The sequence below is a fragment of the Schistocerca serialis genome, chromosome 11, assembly GCF_023864345.2.
Source record: "Schistocerca serialis cubense isolate TAMUIC-IGC-003099 chromosome 11, iqSchSeri2.2, whole genome shotgun sequence".
NCBI classification, from domain to species: Eukaryota; Metazoa; Arthropoda; class Insecta; order Orthoptera; family Acrididae; genus Schistocerca; species Schistocerca serialis.
In genome coordinates this window covers 175,489,846-175,510,003 of record NC_064648.1, presented here as the reverse complement: position 1 = coordinate 175,510,003, position 20,158 = coordinate 175,489,846, and the positions used below count along the sequence as shown (strand labels likewise).

At 42.2% G+C, this 20,158-nt stretch overlaps 1 protein-coding gene across 5 annotated transcripts in view; it reads right to left on the bottom strand.

Annotated features, from left to right (window-relative positions):
• LOC126426409 (pneumococcal serine-rich repeat protein-like) overlaps window positions 1–20,158 on the bottom strand; it is a 100,420-nt gene that overhangs the window by 41,916 nt on the left and 38,346 nt on the right. For 3 of the 5 annotated variants that reach the window (XM_050088327.1, XM_050088329.1, XM_050088331.1), the window contains 3 exons: window positions 18,058–18,315; window positions 11,041–11,277; window positions 9,787–10,015 (listed from right to left, as the gene is read on the bottom strand). In XM_050088327.1, the coding sequence (XP_049944284.1) occupies window positions 9,787–10,015; window positions 11,041–11,277; window positions 18,058–18,315 (724 nt within the window). The remainder of the gene's footprint in view (window positions 1–9,786; window positions 10,016–11,040; window positions 11,278–18,057; window positions 18,316–20,158) is intronic. The other 2 variants (XM_050088330.1, XM_050088328.1) reach the window with 2 other exon arrangements.

Sequence of the window (20,158 nt, the reverse complement as noted above, 5' to 3'; positions counted from 1 at the left end):
TGAGATGAAAACACTTTGTGGAGGTTCCTATGATTGATAGATAGATTTTTCAAGCTACACGAGAGGAGTGACGCAGTGTGAGAGGAGAGTGTATGTTGCAGAGAGTTCTATTTTGATACAGATAGAGCAAGTGCAATACTGTTTGCAAGTGAAGTGGCGTGACTAATGAAACCAGTTACTAAGTTACACCGCTGTCGGTGAATTTCGTCGACACTGGCAATTACTTAGTCAGCCGATGTCCCCTGCCCGTGATGGACCGACAGAAGCTGGAAACATTCTTCAAAGCTGAAGTACACGGAACAATGGGCAAGGTTACACAGGTGTGGGTGGTAGTTATGGAGAAGGAAGGCCACTGGTGTCGACCAGTCCACAGTTTCCAGGCAGATGAGGAACTGATTAGCAGCAGATGCAGATATTCTGACTGAGAACACATTCACACAATGGTTGTCAAATGCCTCCATCATCACGCAGTGGATTTCTATTGACAAGTAACTAACAACTGGTGAAACGTTCCAACTGTCATTTACGGCCTACGTTGAAAAATAGTGCCCTCTATCTGTGTCACTTTGACTTGTAGTGCAGCATTCAATAAAAGCTACTTGAACTGCTACGGTTATGTGTAACTTGCTTTATGAAGTCCCCTCATATTTCTATATAAACATGAGTGATAAGCTGAGATACCGTATATGAAAAAACTGAAGTTGCTTGCTTGCTTTCTTCCGTATATTCGTGCTAATCTCAGAAACTACTGTACGGATTTTGAACGGGTTGTAACTAATAGATACACTGATTCACGAGGAAGGTTTTTGTGCATAAATCATAAATATTTCCTGGACGCTGTCTGAATTATGATGAATTGACATCCCCCATCATTATGAAAATGGTGCTATTACCATCTAGCATTACAGATGCCACAACTCTTACGAGAACAGCAGCGACTGACCATTAGCAAAGCTCGACCGAATTCTGTACTGGGCAGTTCCGTACTGGGCCTCGTGGTCTAGCAGTAAAGTGCTCGTCTGTAAACAGAGTTTGTGGCATCGAATCCCAGCCAGACCTTTCGTTTCTCCGGTTGGGTAACTGGTCACAATCACGCGACTCGCCTATGTGATGTCCGACTGATTACAATTGTTTCACAACAACTGTGTAGCAAGAAAATGTGCAGATACAAAATCTCTCCTCCCCCTCCCAACAAAAGACTACTTCAGGATGTAGTAAATTTTTCACCAGTGCAGTAGATGATTCAACTTTCATTTTCTGCTTTCCTCGAACAAACATAAATGTGAACATGGTTCTTTGTATGGCAGGGAGACATGTCTGATATAAAAGGTTCGTGACAAAGAATTGCAACAATGTGTCTCAACAATGAGCAAGGCTACATATTTACATCTAGTGTGCTTGTTATTCCTCCCACCCCACTTTCTTTGTGGTCTTCTCACACTCGCCATTCTGGCTTGTAATTGCAATTTTAAAACTGTCATGTGCTATGTGTTGTAATGGAACCAATTTCTGAAAATTCGTCTGAACAAGTGTACCCAATCTGTTAACATCGAAGTGTGTTTCTTGTTGCAAATCATGATGGAAAAGGCAATTTGCATCTCAGTTTGGTATAGCAATACTGTTGCCAAGAAACTTACTGCATTTTCTGCTGTTTACAACAATTGAAAAAATTTAGAAAACTGATATTGAATGATTCTACTGCCACCAATGTATGTTTCATGTAAGAACCATAAAGATGAGATGTAAGAGATTATGGCTTGTATGGAGGTCATGGACAGTCGTTTTTTTCCTCGCTCCGTATGCAACTGGGACAGGAAAGGAAATCTGTAGGATTGGTTCCCTCTACTGGCTTTCGTATCTCTGTGGATCTCAGATTTGTGTTGTGTACAGTAGGTTTGGGTGTGGTTCTTTAGCAACTGCTTTATAAGACAGAAGTTCCTACTGCCAGGAGGGAAAGAAGGAAGGAAGAAAGAAAAAAAGGATGAACGCCGAGAATGTGAAGAAGTGTTCTGTCTCCTGAAAGAGTCCTGTGAGGAATGTTTCACCCAAATCATCATTTATGTTTACTGCCCACAATGGGAACAGATGCAATCCATTTACTCCTAATTGGATATCACAGTAATCACGAAGGAAATAGAACGTATCTTTATGCCCTTTTGTGCACTGCTCCCTCGTGGTAAATCTCATTTTCTCCCAGTAAGTCCCTGACTCTTTTTGCAATTTACATCATTTTCTTCCACTGCTAAGCAATGGTCTATCTTACTCAATAGCAACACACAACAAACAGCAATAATCCTCCCATTCATTACTTGCAAGATAAGAAAGGAAGGAAGTAACCACGCAAGGCAATTGTCTCGAGTACTGTCACTGGTATACACAGAAATAACCCGAGTTACAGGCCGAGACCCTTTCACCATTTAGTTACAAAACGCGTGTATCGATTTCTTCACTTTATCGATTTCTTCACTTTATGAGCACAAATCCATCATCTTTTCATCACAGAACATAGGTTAGTCATGAGATATATTATTCTTTCAGCAGGTCATTTTCTCCAGTGTCGTAACTGAGGGACTTCCAGTACATATTGATTCGATCATCATGATAATTAAAAAGAAAAATTTGAGGGTCATCTACTTTGCACTTGAAATCCAGAAAAAATAATCTGTGCCACCGAAGTGAAGCTCTGTCATAAGTACGATGAAATTCAGAATTTGTTGTGCTTTATGAACAGATTTTGGACAGCGAATAGAATTTGACTTGACATTTCAATTTCAAACTGCACATAAAAATTTATCTAAAGAAAAACTACACGTGAACTATTCATGAAAGTCTAATTTCTGGTAAAAAGTTAATACGAGAGTGTTAAAAGTTTGAAAATTAAATTAGAGTATGTGAAATCCAACAGGAAGTTAGCCTGTAGTAAAATTAACATTCTACACACGATGGTTAGTATGAAGGTGACCACTCACCTTGAAGCTGAAGCATCAAGAATTAGGCAAACATAAAGAACACTGAATATATTGCTGCATTTTCAGGCAATGTGCTAGCATCAGAACAGTAGGGACATAAAAGGATGGACAGTGAGTGAGAAGAAAGAAAGGTTAAATCGACATAGCAACTAAGGACAGATGGCATTATATAACAAGATAGAGGGAGCCATGTATCAATATTGATACAATATGAGACAAGTCATGGTAGCATAAAAACAACAAAAAGATTAAAGGTGAACATTATACAGAGTGAAATTGTATGTAATCTTTTCACTACTTTTGTTCCTGCCATGGCTTCCCAGCACCATATCAAAATCACATTGTGCACTGTATGGAGCACCTTCATAGTACATACATTAACAACAGGAGTAATTTCAACGAAATCATTGGTACCATTAATACCACTCTTTCCTTCAGGAAGTAGAAATCAATATGTAAAAGTTTCCTGTAACTGTGACTAAAATGACGGTTTTATCTGTTGAGTGACAGTTGTTTTACTGGCAGTACATCCACATGGCTTTTACAGTAAATGTGTCCAGCTAACATTGTGTAGTTGAGTTGAGAACCAAGGATGAACTAGAACAGCTAGATATCTCAAATAAAAAAACCTCAGAAACATGGCATGCAATGTGGAGAAAAGCAAGATATGGTGGTCAGCAAAGGAGGAGATGCACAACTTATTTACATTAAGGAACAGGATACTGAAACTGTGGACAACTTAAAATATTTTGGTGGAGTGATAATGCAGCATACAAGGATGGAGGCAGAAATTAGTATAAGAGTACAACACAGCAATGGGATTTACGAGTTTGAGAGAGGGCTTAATCTGGAGAAGGAAGGTGACAGCTAAGTGTAAGGAAGTGCCATACAGAAGACACTTTACATCCATACTGACACATGCAGCAAAAGTATCTTTTCAGATGGGCCTGAAACATGCATTACAAGAGGTTACAACCCCCCCCCCCCCCTCCACCCCCCCCCCCCCCCCACACACACACACACACCTGCCATAAAAAAAAAATAATTATTTTTTAAAAGATATATATTTTCAAATCGTTTGCAAACCAACCTTATCCCCTTCAAAATACTCTGAATTACAACTAATACATTTGTCCCCCGATGCTTCCACTGTTAGAAACATTTTTTGTAGTTGTCTTTAGAAATGGCTGACAGCTCCTCCCTCGTTTTTCCTTTAATATTTCAATGTTGCCAAACCGGTGTCCTTTCATGTCCCTTTATCACGCGTGGAAATAAGAAAAAGTCGTACGGAGCCAGGTCAAGTGAGTAAGGTGTGTGTGGAGTAGAGGAACTGTGCCATTTTTAGCCAAAAACTGTCTAACAGAGATGGCTGTGTGAGCAGGTGCATTGTCATGGTGGAAGAACCCATCTCCTGTCTGCCACAAACCGGACCTTTTTCGACTAACACTCTCATGCACAATCTTCTTAAGACTTCCAAATAAAAGGTTTTATTGACAGTCTGACGTCGGGGAGGGGGACTCTGCATGAACCACGCCATTGGCATTGAAAAAGCAAATCAGCATTGTTTTGATGTTTTATTTGACTTGACAACATATTTTTGAACGGGGCGACGATAACGTCTTCCATCGGCTTGAGTGTTGCTTCGTTTCTAGGCCGTAAGCATAGTGCCATGACTTATCACACCTTTGACAGAAAATCTGGATCAGTTTCGAGGTGGTGTTTCAAAGCATGACATGTTTGAACCTGATGTTCCTTTTGATTGTTAGTCAGAACCCATCTAATCTTCAGCGTTCTTCTGTAGCACCACATTTCAAAAGCTTCTATTCTCTTCTTGTGTAAACTGTCTATTGTCTACGTTTCATTTCCATACATGGCTACACTCCTTACAAATACTTTCAGAAAGGACTTCCTGACACCTTATACTTAATGTTAACAAATTTCTCTTCTTCGGAAATGCTTTCCTTGCCATTGCCAGTCTACATTTTATATCCTCTCTACTTCGACCATCATCAGTTATTTTATTTCTCAAACAGCAAAACTCATCTACTACTATGTGTCTCATTTCCTAACCTAATTCCCTCGGCATCACCTTATTTAATTTGACTACATTCCATTATCCTCATTTTGCTTTTGTTGATGTTCAAATCATATCCTGCTTTCAAGACACTGTCCATTCTGTTCAGCTGCTCTTCCAGGTCCTTTGCTGTCTCGCAATGTGACAGTGCCAGACGAATACGTATCTCGACCGACAAATGTCATCACGTTGCCAACAGACTTTAAATGTCAAGAACTTGTGAACATATGAGTGCAGAACGTTTGTTAAGATTTCATACTGACTTGAAATACCTACACCACGGACCCAAACCGCGCACACAGAAATTTCTTCTCTTTTCAGTTTTCCACTATACACATAAGGCATATACCACAAATACTTAGAATTGCTAAATTCTTAGCCTCGCAGTATTTCACAACACCTTATCATTCACGGTACAGTTTACGGAATCCCAATGCCAATACTGTCGACGATTCACAGAGAAACCTTATATTTAAAGAAACATTCTAAATTCACAATTTACTAAGATTGTCTTATTCAAATTCACAATATTCATGTGTTTCAAGATTGGCTTTGCTTATTTGAAAGCCCTCATTCTCCTTTTCAAATGCACATTTCACTTTTGCTAAAAGCTTTATACTTAAAAAAAAGTTACTAGTAACAAAAATTAACATACCTGCCCGGATAGTCGCACATGCTGGCACACCACTTCGAGGAGGAGCGCCAGCCCCAGATTGAATCCACCCTGCGGATTAACGACACGGGCCAGTGTGCCGGCCACCACAGCTATCGCATCCAACTAGGTGAACATCGGATCGGTACCCCCCGTCCCAACTCAGTTACACGATTCACAAACATTCTCATACTTCCACTCAGATACAGAGAGCTGAGGTACACAAATCCTGACCCCGGGTGGAAGAGGTGGCGACAGGAAGGGCCTCTACTACTAACATCTGCAAACCCAGATTAACACAACAACCCCGTACAGACGCGGGTTAAGGCCAGGTAAAAAAAAAAATCTTATATTCCACAATGATGTTACAATGCAATTTTGTCAAAATTCCACTGTTGACGGTGTAGTGTAGCATGCAGTTCTATGGGGTAACATTTTGCATTTTTAGTCTCTTAGGCTGACAAAAGATGTCTGTGCAGGTGAAAACTTAGTCTTAGATAGCTGTTAGGTGTTCCGACGTCCTACTGTGCACACTCCTGTTTTGGGAATGAGCTGGTGAAATGAAAGTCACACCAATTCCAGACATCGCTAACGCGCGGCGGCAAGTAATCCTCTCCGACTGCTGTGGTGGAGCACTTTTTCCAATACCACAGTTTGAAGCTGCTCTGGAGGCCAAAGACGCAACAACAATGTGCAAGAATGTTAACACGTAAAAAACGAGAAACGTCATTATTTGAAAGAGCTGGACAGCTGTTGTCAGAGCAAGCCACACATATTGTAATCTGTCAATCGAGCTATGAAGTTAGATCTGATCACCCGCTACTGTAACCGACACTGTACAGAGATAACACTGTACATAAAATACAGAAGAGTTGATGCTAAGTTGTTTACGTTATGTGGTAGTTCAGACAGATTAAAGCTCTCCTCCAGCACTCACACACGTCTACAAGGAGATGAAGACCGACAACACGGTTCTATGACACTGCACAGCACAATTACAAAAGTAATTAACTGCAAGCGTGGCGACCGGAATTTCTTTACGAGGTAAAGTGAACGTACGTGCTTCCGGTGACAGAACACGCTCGACATGCACCACGACACGAGGTAATACCACGAAACACCTCTACAGTGTATTTGGAAATCACTCTGCACTGAACTACGGGTGTAGATTACTGGAAACTCGAAACGAAGTTGTGGAACTGTTTTTTCTGTAGATATGAGATTTTTCTATTAATTCATTCTACTGTTACATAACATGTAACAGTTAGTTTCAGTGGATGAAAACTACTGAATGTAATGCGTAGTGTTCAGATGTTCAATTTGTTTTTTGTCAAATGTGTGTTTCGATAAGGCAGTAAATACACAATTTAGTGCAAGAGAAACAGCCATACCTCATCGCATTTTGTAGACTTGTAGACTTATTGAGAAGGGGTTAGGCAAATACCAAAACTGTTCCCATACAGAGTGACAGGAGTACACAAATTGAACAACGCAGATTATGAAAAGTGAATCTGTTACTGCACACGGTTTACATCTTTTACTGAGGGGAATACCAGTGATATTCGTGATGTCACCTCTTATACAGATTAGACCTCGTTCCACCTCTCTAGTCATGTTAACACACAAAACACGATTACAGTCAACAGAGAATCGTTTTGCTGTGCTCGGAACACCATCGCACGACCAGAAAATTAGTGTGCGGGTAGCAATATGCATACAGTGCATTAGTGAGCAAAATTTTTGAAGGAATTGTGAACAGTGAACATTAGCGTTTAATGACCTGTGACTTCATCAGCCAGCTAAAGGAAGATGAAATCTACTACTCACAGTTTTGACAAGTTGCAAACCTGCAGACACAGCTAACGACAATATGCCGTCTCCTGAAAGAGTTTTCTGGGGAATGTGTCATCTCAGAAAACCTATTGCCCCTAACTTTCCGACCTTGCTCCACCAGACTTATTTCTTTGGGGAGCAGCAAAATCTGTCATGTTTTGCAATCACCCGTGTACACTATGTAACTTCAAAACTGAAATAACCACATATGGGAGAAGCACCACAATCACACCTGTAAAATGGGTTTTCCGATTAAATTAAGTCATTTTGGACTTGTGTAGCTGCCTGTGGTCTTCATTTGCAACACTTAACTACATGACAACTTTGCAGATGCCCTGTAGTTTTGTATACATGATTTTTCTTATTGCAATCTTACTAAAATAACATGTTAGTTTATGAAATAGTGAAATTATAAAATTAAGATTTCCAGAAGATTCTTGGTCGGCCTTGGAAATTACTGTGCACATTAAAACTTCTATCTCAAAAAATAATGTCTTTTATTTACATAAATGTAAGGAGATAAACAGCTTATGGTTACATCAGCTTACTTCACTGCCTATTGTATTTTTCCATCTTTTACTTTTTCTGTCTGCTATGATAATATCTAAAATTTAATAGCTTCGTATTTTAACATTTCGCAATTTCTGAACTACATGTGTCCCTCCAGTCATCGCACACAAAGCTGCATAGTCAGCATGGTTATTACTTTAAAAGTTGGACAGCTACCACGTTAATTTGTGCTACTAGTGAAATTTTGTAGAAACCACTGATTTTCTCTCTCTCTCTCTCTCTCTCTCTCTCTCTCTCTCTCTCTCCCCCCCCCCTCTCCCTCTCTCTCTCTCTCTCTCTCTCTCTCCCCCCCCCCCCCCCTCTCCCTCTCTCTCTCTCTCCAGAGGCACTTTTGGCATTTTTTTTGTGAAGGATATTTACCTTATTTGTAACATTTTTTAGGTTTGGCACAGCATTTTGGTAGGTGATATTGTTTTGTCCTTTGACGGCATCGGTAAACAATTGCTAGCATGCCGTGCAGTGTGTCCCGGTCACAGTCAGGCCGGAGGAAAAGCGGCAACTGACAAAATGTGCAAATGTCAAATCAAAACATCTTCAGCCATCTAAATTTCCAGTTTTATTTTATATGTGCAACCAGTTTCAGTGTTACATTGCACCATCTTCAGGCCCCTGGCCGACATTTAGGAAGAATCGCATCTCTTACAGAGTCGAAATAGGGACCAGCGTGCAGTTACTGATATCTGTAGATTTCTTCTTAACACAGCAATCCCTTCATTCGACACTCGATTTCGAGTGTACGGGAGATGGGATTCTTCCTACACGTCGGTCAGGAGGCTCGAAGACGGCTCAACCTAACGCTAAAACTGGTTGCACAAATAAAATATAACTGCAAATTTAGATGGCTGAAGGTGTTTTGTTTTGACATTTACACGGAACAGCCAAGGTCCCACAACCACTTTGAATAAAGGTAGACTTACAGAGAAAAAATTTGCAATTGACACCTGACAAATACGGGGGAAGTCTTCGAAATACCACAGTCGGAAAAGATGACAATCACTCACTCCCAAACCCGGATATTTGTAAATTGAGGAAGCAATATACGAGACGAGTAAGAAAAGCAACCCTTTAATAGTGACGTTCAACTCAACACGATCACTTCAATTAAATATATAGCCGCAATGTCGCAAAGCGACTCAAAATGGTACGAGCGCAACACGTAGATTTTAGGAAAGGCAAATTGTCGACTCGGGTTTACTGGGAGAATACTGGGAAAGTGTAGATTACCTATTATGGAAACAGTGAACAAAACACTCGTGCAACTCACTGTCGACTACTGCTCTAGTATTCGGGACCGTCAACCGGCCGGATTAAACAATATATCGAAGCAATTCAGAGGTGTGCCGCTAGATTTTCTATAGGTAGGTACGATCGTCACGACAATGTTACTGAGGCGCTTTACGAACTAAAATGGGAATCCCCAGAAGGAAGACGACTTCCTTTTTTGCAAAATACCGAGAAAAATTTCGAGAACTAGACCACACAGCTGGCTGCAGAAAGATTCTAATACTGCCAATGTACATTTCGTGTAAGGACTGCAAAGACGAGATAAGAGGAATCGTGGCTCACAAAGAAGCATCGCACCGCTCCATTTGCGAGTGGAACGGACGATTAGCTGAGGTAGAAGGTACCCTCCGACCTGCACTGTACAGCGAACCGGAGAGTACACGAGTAGACAAAAATGCACTCACTTTTGAGAGGGGGCGGGCCGACGCGGCCGTCGTGCGCCACGCGCACGTGCTGCTGCAGGGCCGACACCCCCAGGAAGAAGCGGTGGCAGGACGGGCACACCATCTCCTTCGCCTCGTATGCCGCCAGCAGGTTCTCCACACTGCTGCCGGCCCCGCGCGCCGGCCGCATTCCGTACTGCCTCTGCGACAGGGGAACGGCGGCTCGGTGATACTGTGGCTCGGGGAAAACCTGCCGTGGGTTAGCAAAATAGTACAGAACTTTGTGAAACAAACATTTAAAAATCTACTCCTTTTCCAGGTGGCAAAAAATAACGGTACGAACACTACACCAGTAAAACAGAGGGAACAAAAGTTATCTATAACTTAGCAGAAACAGGACACAGAATGGAAATAGTAATCGGAAAGGGTGTAAGGCAGGGTTGTAGCCTGTAGCCGTGTTATTCAATCATTACAATGAGAAAAAAGTGGAGGAAGCCGAGGAGAAATTTTGAAAAGGAATTTAAGTTCAGAGAGAAGAAATAAAAACTTTACACTTTACCAAAGACATTTTAATTCTGTCAGAGATGGCAAACGACTCGCAACACGAGTAAGAAGGTCGGAATAGAGTTTCGAGAAGGTGTCGTGAGACGAATACCGACGGAAGTAGAATGGGGATAATGGAATGCAGTGGAATTAAATCGGCTGACGCCGAGGCAAACCGACTGGGAGATGACACACTAAAAGTAGACAATTTTTGCTATGTCGGCAGTAGAGTAACTGATTATGGTAGAAGTGTAGAAGATATAAAAATTGGAATGGCAACAGTAAGAAAGGCATTTCCAAAAAGAGAGACATTTGTTAATGTGTACAATAAATTTATGTGCTAGGAAATATTTTCTGAAAGTATTTGTCTCGAGTGTAGTCTCGCATAAAAGTGAAGTGTGGATAATAAGTAGTTCAGATGAGAATAAGAATAGAACCTTTTGAAATGTGGTGCTGCAGCAGAATGCGAAAGATTAGGGGGGTAGTTAAAGAAGGTAATGAATTGATACATGGAAAAAACTGGCACAACCTGCCGAAATTAGGAATCGGTCGATAGAACACGTCTCGAGTTGACGGGGAATCGTCAGTTTGTATATGTGGAGGGTGAGGTGAGGGACAGTAAGAATTGTAGAGGGAGACCGTGGCTCGACTACAACGAGCAGGTTCGTACGGGTGTGTGGTGCCAGTTATGTGGAGGTGGGGAGGCTCACTCAGAGCTGCCACTATTCCCACCTTGACAGAGCCGACGACAGGTGGCACAGGCGCGGCACCTCCGGCCCCAGTGCGCCGGGCGGAAGTCTCCGGGACGGCCTTCTCGATGCCCGTCGGTGCCTCGCCGCCCGGCCCCGCCGGCACGGCCGCACTGTCGCCGCCTCTGCGGGTGACGTCTGCAGCTGAAGCCTCCGGGGCGGTCCGTTGATGGTCCAGGTCCACGATGTCCGCCTCCTCCTCCTCTTCCTGAAGCAGAGACTGCAGATATTTTATCTGAAAGTTATCTCTGGCATCTGAGCAATGAAACTGGAATACTTGTTTAATAAAACATATTTAATGAATTTTTGCCAACACTAATTTGGAGATACAGTACGATCCCAACTATCTGGGCTAATTTTGACCCGAGGTAGCACGGATAACATGAAACCGCAGAAAATCCGAAACAGCTGTTTACTGCAATTATAAAACACTCGAACAAAACTATACTTAAAATACTTTGTTTTCTATAACTTGCCTTCAGTTCATTTTCCGGAAGTATTTGACCAACTTTTTTTGTTTCTCTTTTTCATTCTCTTTCCCCCCGACACCGACAGTCTTTTCCCGAGAGTCAAATGGTCAGTACAGCCACATGAATTTTCTCTTACATCTGCTAGTAATGGATTGATGAATTTTAGTGCCTCAGTATGCACAATAATAGGTTCCCCGACCGCTTTGCCTTAACTCTCTTCCTCTACTGAATGTATTTTGTTTACTATATTTGCCTCATCCTTCTTCGAACGCACTTCATTCACTGTATCTGGATCACGAAGCTACTCGAATCCCACTGGTACTGCTGTTTCGTCAAACGAGGATGTTTTCATCATCTGTGTCTTCACTAACAGAAATTTGTATTCTGAATGAAAAGATTCATTCTAATTATCTCAGGTTTTATTATTTTATTCTTTCAAAATTCCATAACTATGCACTGACTATCTGCAAGTTGGATAATCTGCACCTGAGTAATCGGGAATTTGTTGTAATTACTATTTGTTTACTCTGTTTAGTGACAAACGGGTTGGATCGAAGCAACAAAGCTCTGTTCACATAGTCAGTAGCGGCCTTTTGCCGCTCCCGTCAGAACTTCACATTTTGTTGACGGACAGTGACCTCCGAGAAGAAACCACTGTTTTATTCTCATCCCCTATGATAATTATTAATTTATTTATTTTAACTTTTCAGACTAATCAGTTTTCTTTGAGCAAAGTACATTGCAAAAAGTGAAATAATAGTTTTATAAAGTTTCAAAACAAGAGATTAAACATTGGAGCTAGTCATCAGCACAGTACAGAAATATAAGACTGTCCAAGGTGTCTTGCAGCAGACCCCAAAACAAGGGGAAGACGTGGAACAAGGGGAAAGAAGCAAAGCACGACGCATATTCTGCGTCCAGCCCTGTGACGCTATCATCTCATTTCTCGAGACAAGGACACGGCACCAGTGGGCAAAAGAGTGGTAAACAACAGCCTAAATCAACCATCCAGCTGTGACGAACCTTGTGCCCGTGACACTGATGGAAGGAACTGGAGCTCATCAAGTTAAGAACAGGCCAACATACGCAGTTTAATATGTGAAGCGAGTGGAACACCACTTTGTATCTAAACAACAAATGCTGACATAAGGGCAACCTTCAGTTTGGCCAGAGATTTTTTAAAGTCTATTTATACGATTTATTAACAAATTAATCTCCGGTAGTATCAGGTAACACTTTGGTGTTCACACAGACCTATATGTTGACAAGATCTTCACATTTTATTATTATTATTATTATTATTATTATTATTATTATTTCTTTCCTTTCTCAGACGTTATGACTGGTTAAAAATGGAAAGTGACGTGGACCTTGATCAAGTGTGACTTCCTTTTAACTCTACGGTATATGTTACATTGCATTTAGGAACTTTCGAGTAATTGAACACGTATCAATAATTACAGATTTCTCTAGTTGTATATATACGTTTGGATGTAGCTGTATTGCGTTGATGTACTGGTGGTTATTGTGTGGTATGACTCCCGTAGTTGATAGTATAATCAGTATAATGTCAACTTTATCCTGATGCCACATGTCCTTGACTTCCTCAGCCAGTTGGATGTATTTTTCAATTTTTTCTCCTGTTTTCTTCTGTATATTTGTTGTATTGGGTATGGATATTTCGATTAGTTGTGTTGATTTCTTCTTTTTATTGGAGAGTATGATGTCAGGTTTGTTATGTGGTGTTGTTTTATCTGTTATAATGGTTCTGTTCCAGTATAATTTGTATTCATCATTCTCCAGTACATTTTGTGGTGCATGCTTGTATGTGGGAACTTGTTGGTTTATTGGTTTATGTTGTATGGCAAGTTGTTGATGTATTATTTTTGCTACATTGTAATGTCTTCTGGGGTATTCTGTATTTGCTAGTATTGTACATCCGCTAGTGATGTGTTCTACTGTTTCTATTTGTTGTTTGCAAAGTCTGCATTTATCTGTTGTGGTACTGGGATCTTTAATAATATGCTTACTGTAATATCTGGTGTTTATTGTTTGATCCTGTATTGCAATCACGAATCCTTCCGTCTCACTGTATATACTGCCTTTTCTTAGCCATGTGTCGGATGCGTCTCAATCGATGTGTGGCTGTGTTAGATGATAGGGGTACTTGCCGTGTAGTGTTTTCTTTTTCCAATTTACTTCCTTCGTATCCGTTGATGTTATGTGATCTAAAGGGTTGTAGAAGTGGTTATGAAATTGCAATGGTGTAGCCGATGTATTTATATGAGTGATTGCTTTGTGTATTTTGCTAGTTTCTGCTCGTTCTATAAAGAATTTTCTTAAATTGTCTACCTGTCCATAATGTAGGTTTTTTATGTCGATAAATCCCCTTCCTCCTTCCTTTCTGTTTAATGTGAATCTTTCTGTTGCTGAATGTATGTGATGTATTCTATATTTGTGGCATTGTGATCGTGAAGTGTATTGAGTGCTTCTAGGCTGTGTTACTCCATTTCACTACTCCAAATGAGTAGGTCAATATTGGTATAGCATAAGTATTTATAGCTTTTGTCTTGTTTCTTGCTGTCAGTTCTGTTTTCAGTATTTTTGTTAGTCTTTGTCTATATTTTTCTTTTAGTTCTTCTTTAATATTTGTATCATCTATTCCTATTTTTTGTCTGTATCCTAGATATTTATAGGCATCTGTTTTTTCCATCGCTTCTATGCAGTCGCTGTGGTTATCCAATATGTAATCATCTTGCTTAGTGTGTTTTCCTTTGACTATACTATTTTTCTTACATTTGCCTGTTCCAAAAGCCATATTTATATCATTGTTGAATACTTCTGTTATCTTTAGTAATTGGTTGAGTTGTTGATTTGTTGCTGCCAGTATTTTTAGATCATCCATGTATAGCAGGTGTGTGATTTTGTGCGGGTATGTTCCAGTAATATTGTATCCATAATTTGTATTATTTAGCATGTTGGATAGTGGGTTCAGAGCAAGGCAGAACCAGAAAGGACTTAATGAGTCTCCTTGGTATATTCCATGCTTAATCTGTATTGGCTGTGATGTGATATTATTTGAATTTGTTTGTATATCAAGTGTGGTTTTCCAATTTTTCATTACTATGTTTAGGAACTGTATCAATTTAGGATCTACTTTGTATATTTCCAATATTTGTAGTAACCATGAGTGGGGTACACTATCAAAAGCTTTTTGGTAATCAATGTATGCTACTTACCATATAGCGGAGATGTCGAGTCGCAGACAGCCACAATAAAAAGACTGCTAAACACACAAACTTTCCGCCAGTAGGCCACCTTCCAAAATAGACAAGATACAAACACACATTCACCGAAACACAGCCCAAATACACGTGACCAATGTCTCTGGCTGCCAGGGCCAGACTGTGACCAACTGCGCACAACAGGAGACGCTGCCTGGGTGGTGGGCGTAAGGTGGAGGCTGGGGTGGGGAGGGGGAGGGGGAGCAGGGTACAGGTGGGGGACAGTAAAGTGTTGCTTGTGGGGGCATACAGTGATGAGGTGGGGAGACTGTAGAGCGGCTAGGTGCAGTTGGGAGGTAGGACAAAGGGTGGCAGTGGGGGTGGGCAGTGGGGGGTGGAGCGAGGAGGGGGTGGAGGAAGTGGAAAAGGAAGAGAAGTCAACGGACTGTGGGTGCACTTGTGGAATAGAAGGTTGTGGAGTGGGAACAGGAAAGGGGATAGGTGGATGAAGGACAATGACTAACGAAGGTTGAGGCTAGGAGGGTTATGGGAACGTAGAATATATGGCAGGTAGAGTTAGCACCCGCGCTCTTCAGAAACGCTGGTGTTGGTAGGGTGGATCCGTACGGCACGTGCTGCGAAGCAGTCATTAAAATGAAGAATGTTGTGTCGGGCGTTGTGCTCGGCAACCGAGTGGTCCGGCTGTCTTTCGGCCACAGCTTGTCAGTCGCCATTCGTTCGAGCAGACAGCTCGTCAGTTGTCACGCCCGTGTAGAATGATGCACACTGGTTGCAGCACAGCTCGTATACACCACAACTTGTTTTGCAGGTAGCTCTCCCTTTGATGTTTGTGACAGGACTACAGAGTGTGGTGACGGGAGAATGAATGGGACAGGTCTCGCATCTAGGTCTATTGCAGGGATACGAACCACGAGGCAAGGGATTAGGAGGAGGGACGGAACGGATATTGTGTACGTTTGGTGGGCTGCAGAATACCACTGTGGGAGGGGTGGGGAGGATAGTGGGTAGGATATTTCTCATTTCTAGTGTGACGAGAGGTAGTCGTACCACCCACTCCGTACTGACAAGTCCCTTCCACACATCCTAGCCAATCGTGGTGGTGGTGGGTGGTGGTGGTTAGTGTTTAACGTCCCGTTGACAATGAGGTCATTAGAGACAGAGCGCAAGCTCGGGTTAGGGAAGGATTGGGAAGGAAATCGGCCGTGCCCTTTCAAAGGAACCATCCCGGCATTTGCCTGAAACGATTTAGGGAAATCACGGAAAATCTAAATCAGGATGGCCGGAGACGGGATTGAACCGTCGTCCTCCCGAATGCGAGTCCAGTGTGCTAACCACTAGCCAGTCGTGGTCATTGCATATATAGTGATAAGAAGTTCCTCTTTAAATATACGACGGGTCTCACGAGGCCTTCACAGACTGTAATTCCACACTAATTTTGTACAGAAGCAGATTTCCTGTGCCTTATCTCTCCAGCCACCCAACTTCTCCCAAAAACCCATTGTCCAGCCAAAGAGGAGATTTCCCCTCGTGACACAGTACCACCGTGACACAGTACCACCGAGGACTGGAGCAACCGAATCACATTCTCCAGCACGGTTTCAACTGCTTCTCGTCAAGCCCGAAATGAGGAATATCGTAATGAATATCCTCCACCACCCCTCCCCCACAGTGATATTCCACCACCCACCAAATGTACACAGTATTCTCATCCATCCCTACTCCACCCTAGCTCTCAACCCCTCGCCTCATGGCTCTTATCGCTGTAGTACACTCAGATGCAAGACTGGTCCCATACATCCTCCCACTATCACTTACTCCAGTCCAGACACCAACATCACCTGTTCCATCAAAGGCAGGGCTACTTGTGAAACCAGTCATGCGATCTGCAAGCTAAGATGCAACCACTGTGCTTTCTAGATGGGCACGACAACTTGTAAGCCGTCTGTCCAAACAATTGGGCACCGACAAACTGAGGCCGAGAAACGGCCGGACCGTCCAGTTGCCGAGCACACTGCCCGATGCAACTTTCCTCCTTTCGGTGACTACTTCACAGCCTGTGCCATCTGGATCCTTCCTACTGACACTAACATTTCTGAATTGCGCAGGTAGGAAGTCTCCCTGCAATATATCCGAAGTTCCCGTAACCCTCCTCGGCCTCGACCTTTATCCACCTATCTCCTTTCCTGTTTCCATTGCAGCACTAGACAGCCCTCTATTCCGTAAACGCACCCATTGTCTACTTTTCCACCCCTCCCCCCAGCTGTCTAACCCACACACTGCACCTAGCTGCCCTACCCTGCTACCCCTCCCCCTCTCCCCCTTCCCACCCCAGTCTCTCCTTACACCCACCACTCAGACTGCTATTCCCATCATGCACAGTTGGTCACAGTTTGGCCTCAGCAGACAGACACATTGGTGTGTGTGTGTGTGTGTGTGTGTGTGTGTGTGTGTGTGTGTGTGTGTGTGAACTGCATCTGCATGAATGTGTGCTTGTATGTTTTGTATTCAGAAGAAGGCCTTCTGGCTGAAATCTTACGTGTTTAGTAGACTTTTGTTATGCCTGTCTGCAACTCGAGATCCCGACTATACGGTGAGTAGCACTCTATCCTTTTCATAATATTGTCATGTTTCGATATACTTACACAGACATATTTTTTTCATTTATGGCAATACAATACCATATTTTTCAAATCAGGCAGACCCTAAGGGTACCGAGCAAATTTATCTTCTACCCGATACCCAGCAACAACCAGAAGTCGGGACCTGCATCATAACAATTTGCTTAGAAATATAATAATGCAACACTGGTTAATTGTAAACCGATTCTGTGATGCAATGAATAGAAAAATTAAGAATGACTCACTCTAATGAAAGATAAGTTCAGGCTACAGAGTCTGTTACATAAATTATTTGTAAACGGACGAACGAAGTGCAATTGAGACGTGTCTGAAAAAAATTTTAGAACTGACTGTTTTACTTTACTAGATAAACTTCCTAATGTATTTATTCTACAAACTGAAATTACGCAACACTGAACTTAGAGTTAAAGCAAAAGAAAAAGAGATTTGCTCAACAAGAACTTGTTACAAAACTTTAAGGAACCGAAAACCAATTATTCGTAGGAAATAGTGGCCAAAGCTTTGATTGACTTATTATAAAATATTTCTGCAAAATGAAAAGGTGTAGCTGGAACATTCCAGAGATACTGACAACAGCCAATCCCCTACACACACACACACACACACACACACACACACACACACACGACAGTCACAGTCACATTACCTCTTCCTCGGGCGCGGACACTGAAGCTGACGCCTCGGCCTTGATGGGCACCCAAATGGGCCCCGCTCCACCCAGCTGCTGCAGGATGGCCATCTCCTCGTCCGTGGCACCCATCGCGTTCTGCAGCTCCCGCAACCCCGCGGGGTCGGCCACGGGGTACGGCAGTGCGACAGTGGAGGCGTCCGGGGGCACAGCGCCCGCGTCTGCGCCGACACCCGCCGCGTCGTCCGCGTTACGGCTGCCCAGGATCTGCAGCGACTGTCCGACACGAGCTACCGTCAGGAACAAAGCTCACGTGTACGTTTATTGCTCAACGAAGTGAAATGCAGCCCCGGCCGAGTGGGAACTCACTCGGACACACGCCTAGCTACGGGCTTCGACCACTTCGAGTCGGTGCAGTGCACACCTGAAATCTGACTGCGGGAAGTACCTCCGAGGACAACCACGAGGATTTGCTGCCGCTGCCACAAAATTAACTGATAACGAGAAGGAGGGAGAAGTGGCTGTGCCGAGGGAGTCAGTCGACAGTGTGGAAAATATGGCAGGAAGGCTTCCCTTTGAGTGTCTAAAAGTGTAGTGCACAGAGATACATTGACCTTTTCGATACACCTCGTGCAACTCTGGACTCAATCGTGCACACTCTGTTAATTTGCTTTATCTGGTCTATTTAATAGACTGAGGAGAGCCTCCGTACCTGTTTGCTGTGCACTTTTGCAAACCATTTCTGACATTCTGTCTCATAAAATAAATCTGAAGAAATTAATGTTACCAACGTATGAAATTCATGTTACCACCATAACTTAGTTTTAGTGAATACTTTATTGACAACTAGCTTTAATAAAAAGAACCATTTTCAGTTTGACTTAAAAGTACATTACAATAAAAATATAGGTCAACATGTAAAACGTCGTACCCAAGGTAACAGTTGTTTTGTCAATAACATTTACATCAAAACTGTCACTATTGCAGTCACGAATTCTCCACAGCACATACTGACATAATTCTGACAAAGTTCTTTGCTGTTCATTTGCTAATCTTAAAATGGCTGATTTATGCCTTGAAACTGACAGACCTGTGTTGGTATGTAATGTAAAGAACATTTTATAGCAGATGTAAATTTTCTTGACAAATACAGCTGTTAATTCATATATGTTGTTTTACGTGTTAACTACTCTACCGAGATGTTTTTATTATAATGTGTTTCGATGGCGACTTCAAAATGCCTGTCCAGACAGCCGTGTGCGTTAAAGCACTGCTTGCGGAATGGGGAGGGATGCCGGCCCCAGCGTCAAATCCGTCTGGTGGATTAATGAAGAGGATTGGTGTGCTGGTCAGCATTTAGGCATTTTCTCACATCCCACTAGGTGGATACCAGGCTGGTAGCCATACATCTCAGTTACACGACAGCAAATATCTAGAAAACTTTCATTTCCTTTCATACGAATAACACTACACGCAGACAGTTGGAGGCATACAAATCCCATCACAGAGTGACACCAGGAAGGAAATTCAGCCACCCCTTAAACTAACCATGCCAAAATCCACAAGTTACTGTGCTGACTCTGCACCAATGAGGGACAAATGCACAGGAAAGAAAGGAGGAGGAGGAGGTTGACATCAAAATGAAACTTCTACCAAAACAGTCATCAATAAAGCATTATTCCTCAGAAGCAGCTTATAGTGGTAACACAAACTTATTGAAGGTTATTAGAGCTGTGAAGCATGCTTCACAAAAAATGTCAAAAAATAAATGAAAAGCAGTGCAAACAGTGGATGTTAGTCACAACTGTTAGGTTACCAACAGCAAGTATTACCCGTAAGTGAGTGCGCTAACACACCCTTGAGGTAGCAAAATGATACAATGACATCCGAGTTGATTTTCTGATTGTTACTATGGTAGCTATCTCGTAAACTTGATTCAGACAAAAAAAGTCAGTGTGTCAAACAGGATGAGTAAATAATTACAGTAAATGAGTAAACACGATGAGAGTTACAACAATATTATAACAAATAATCACATTTATACACATACTCTTAGGCACTGCTATGTGACATACGTTTTTGACATGTAGCCACAAAAATTAAATGCTACCAGTAGCAA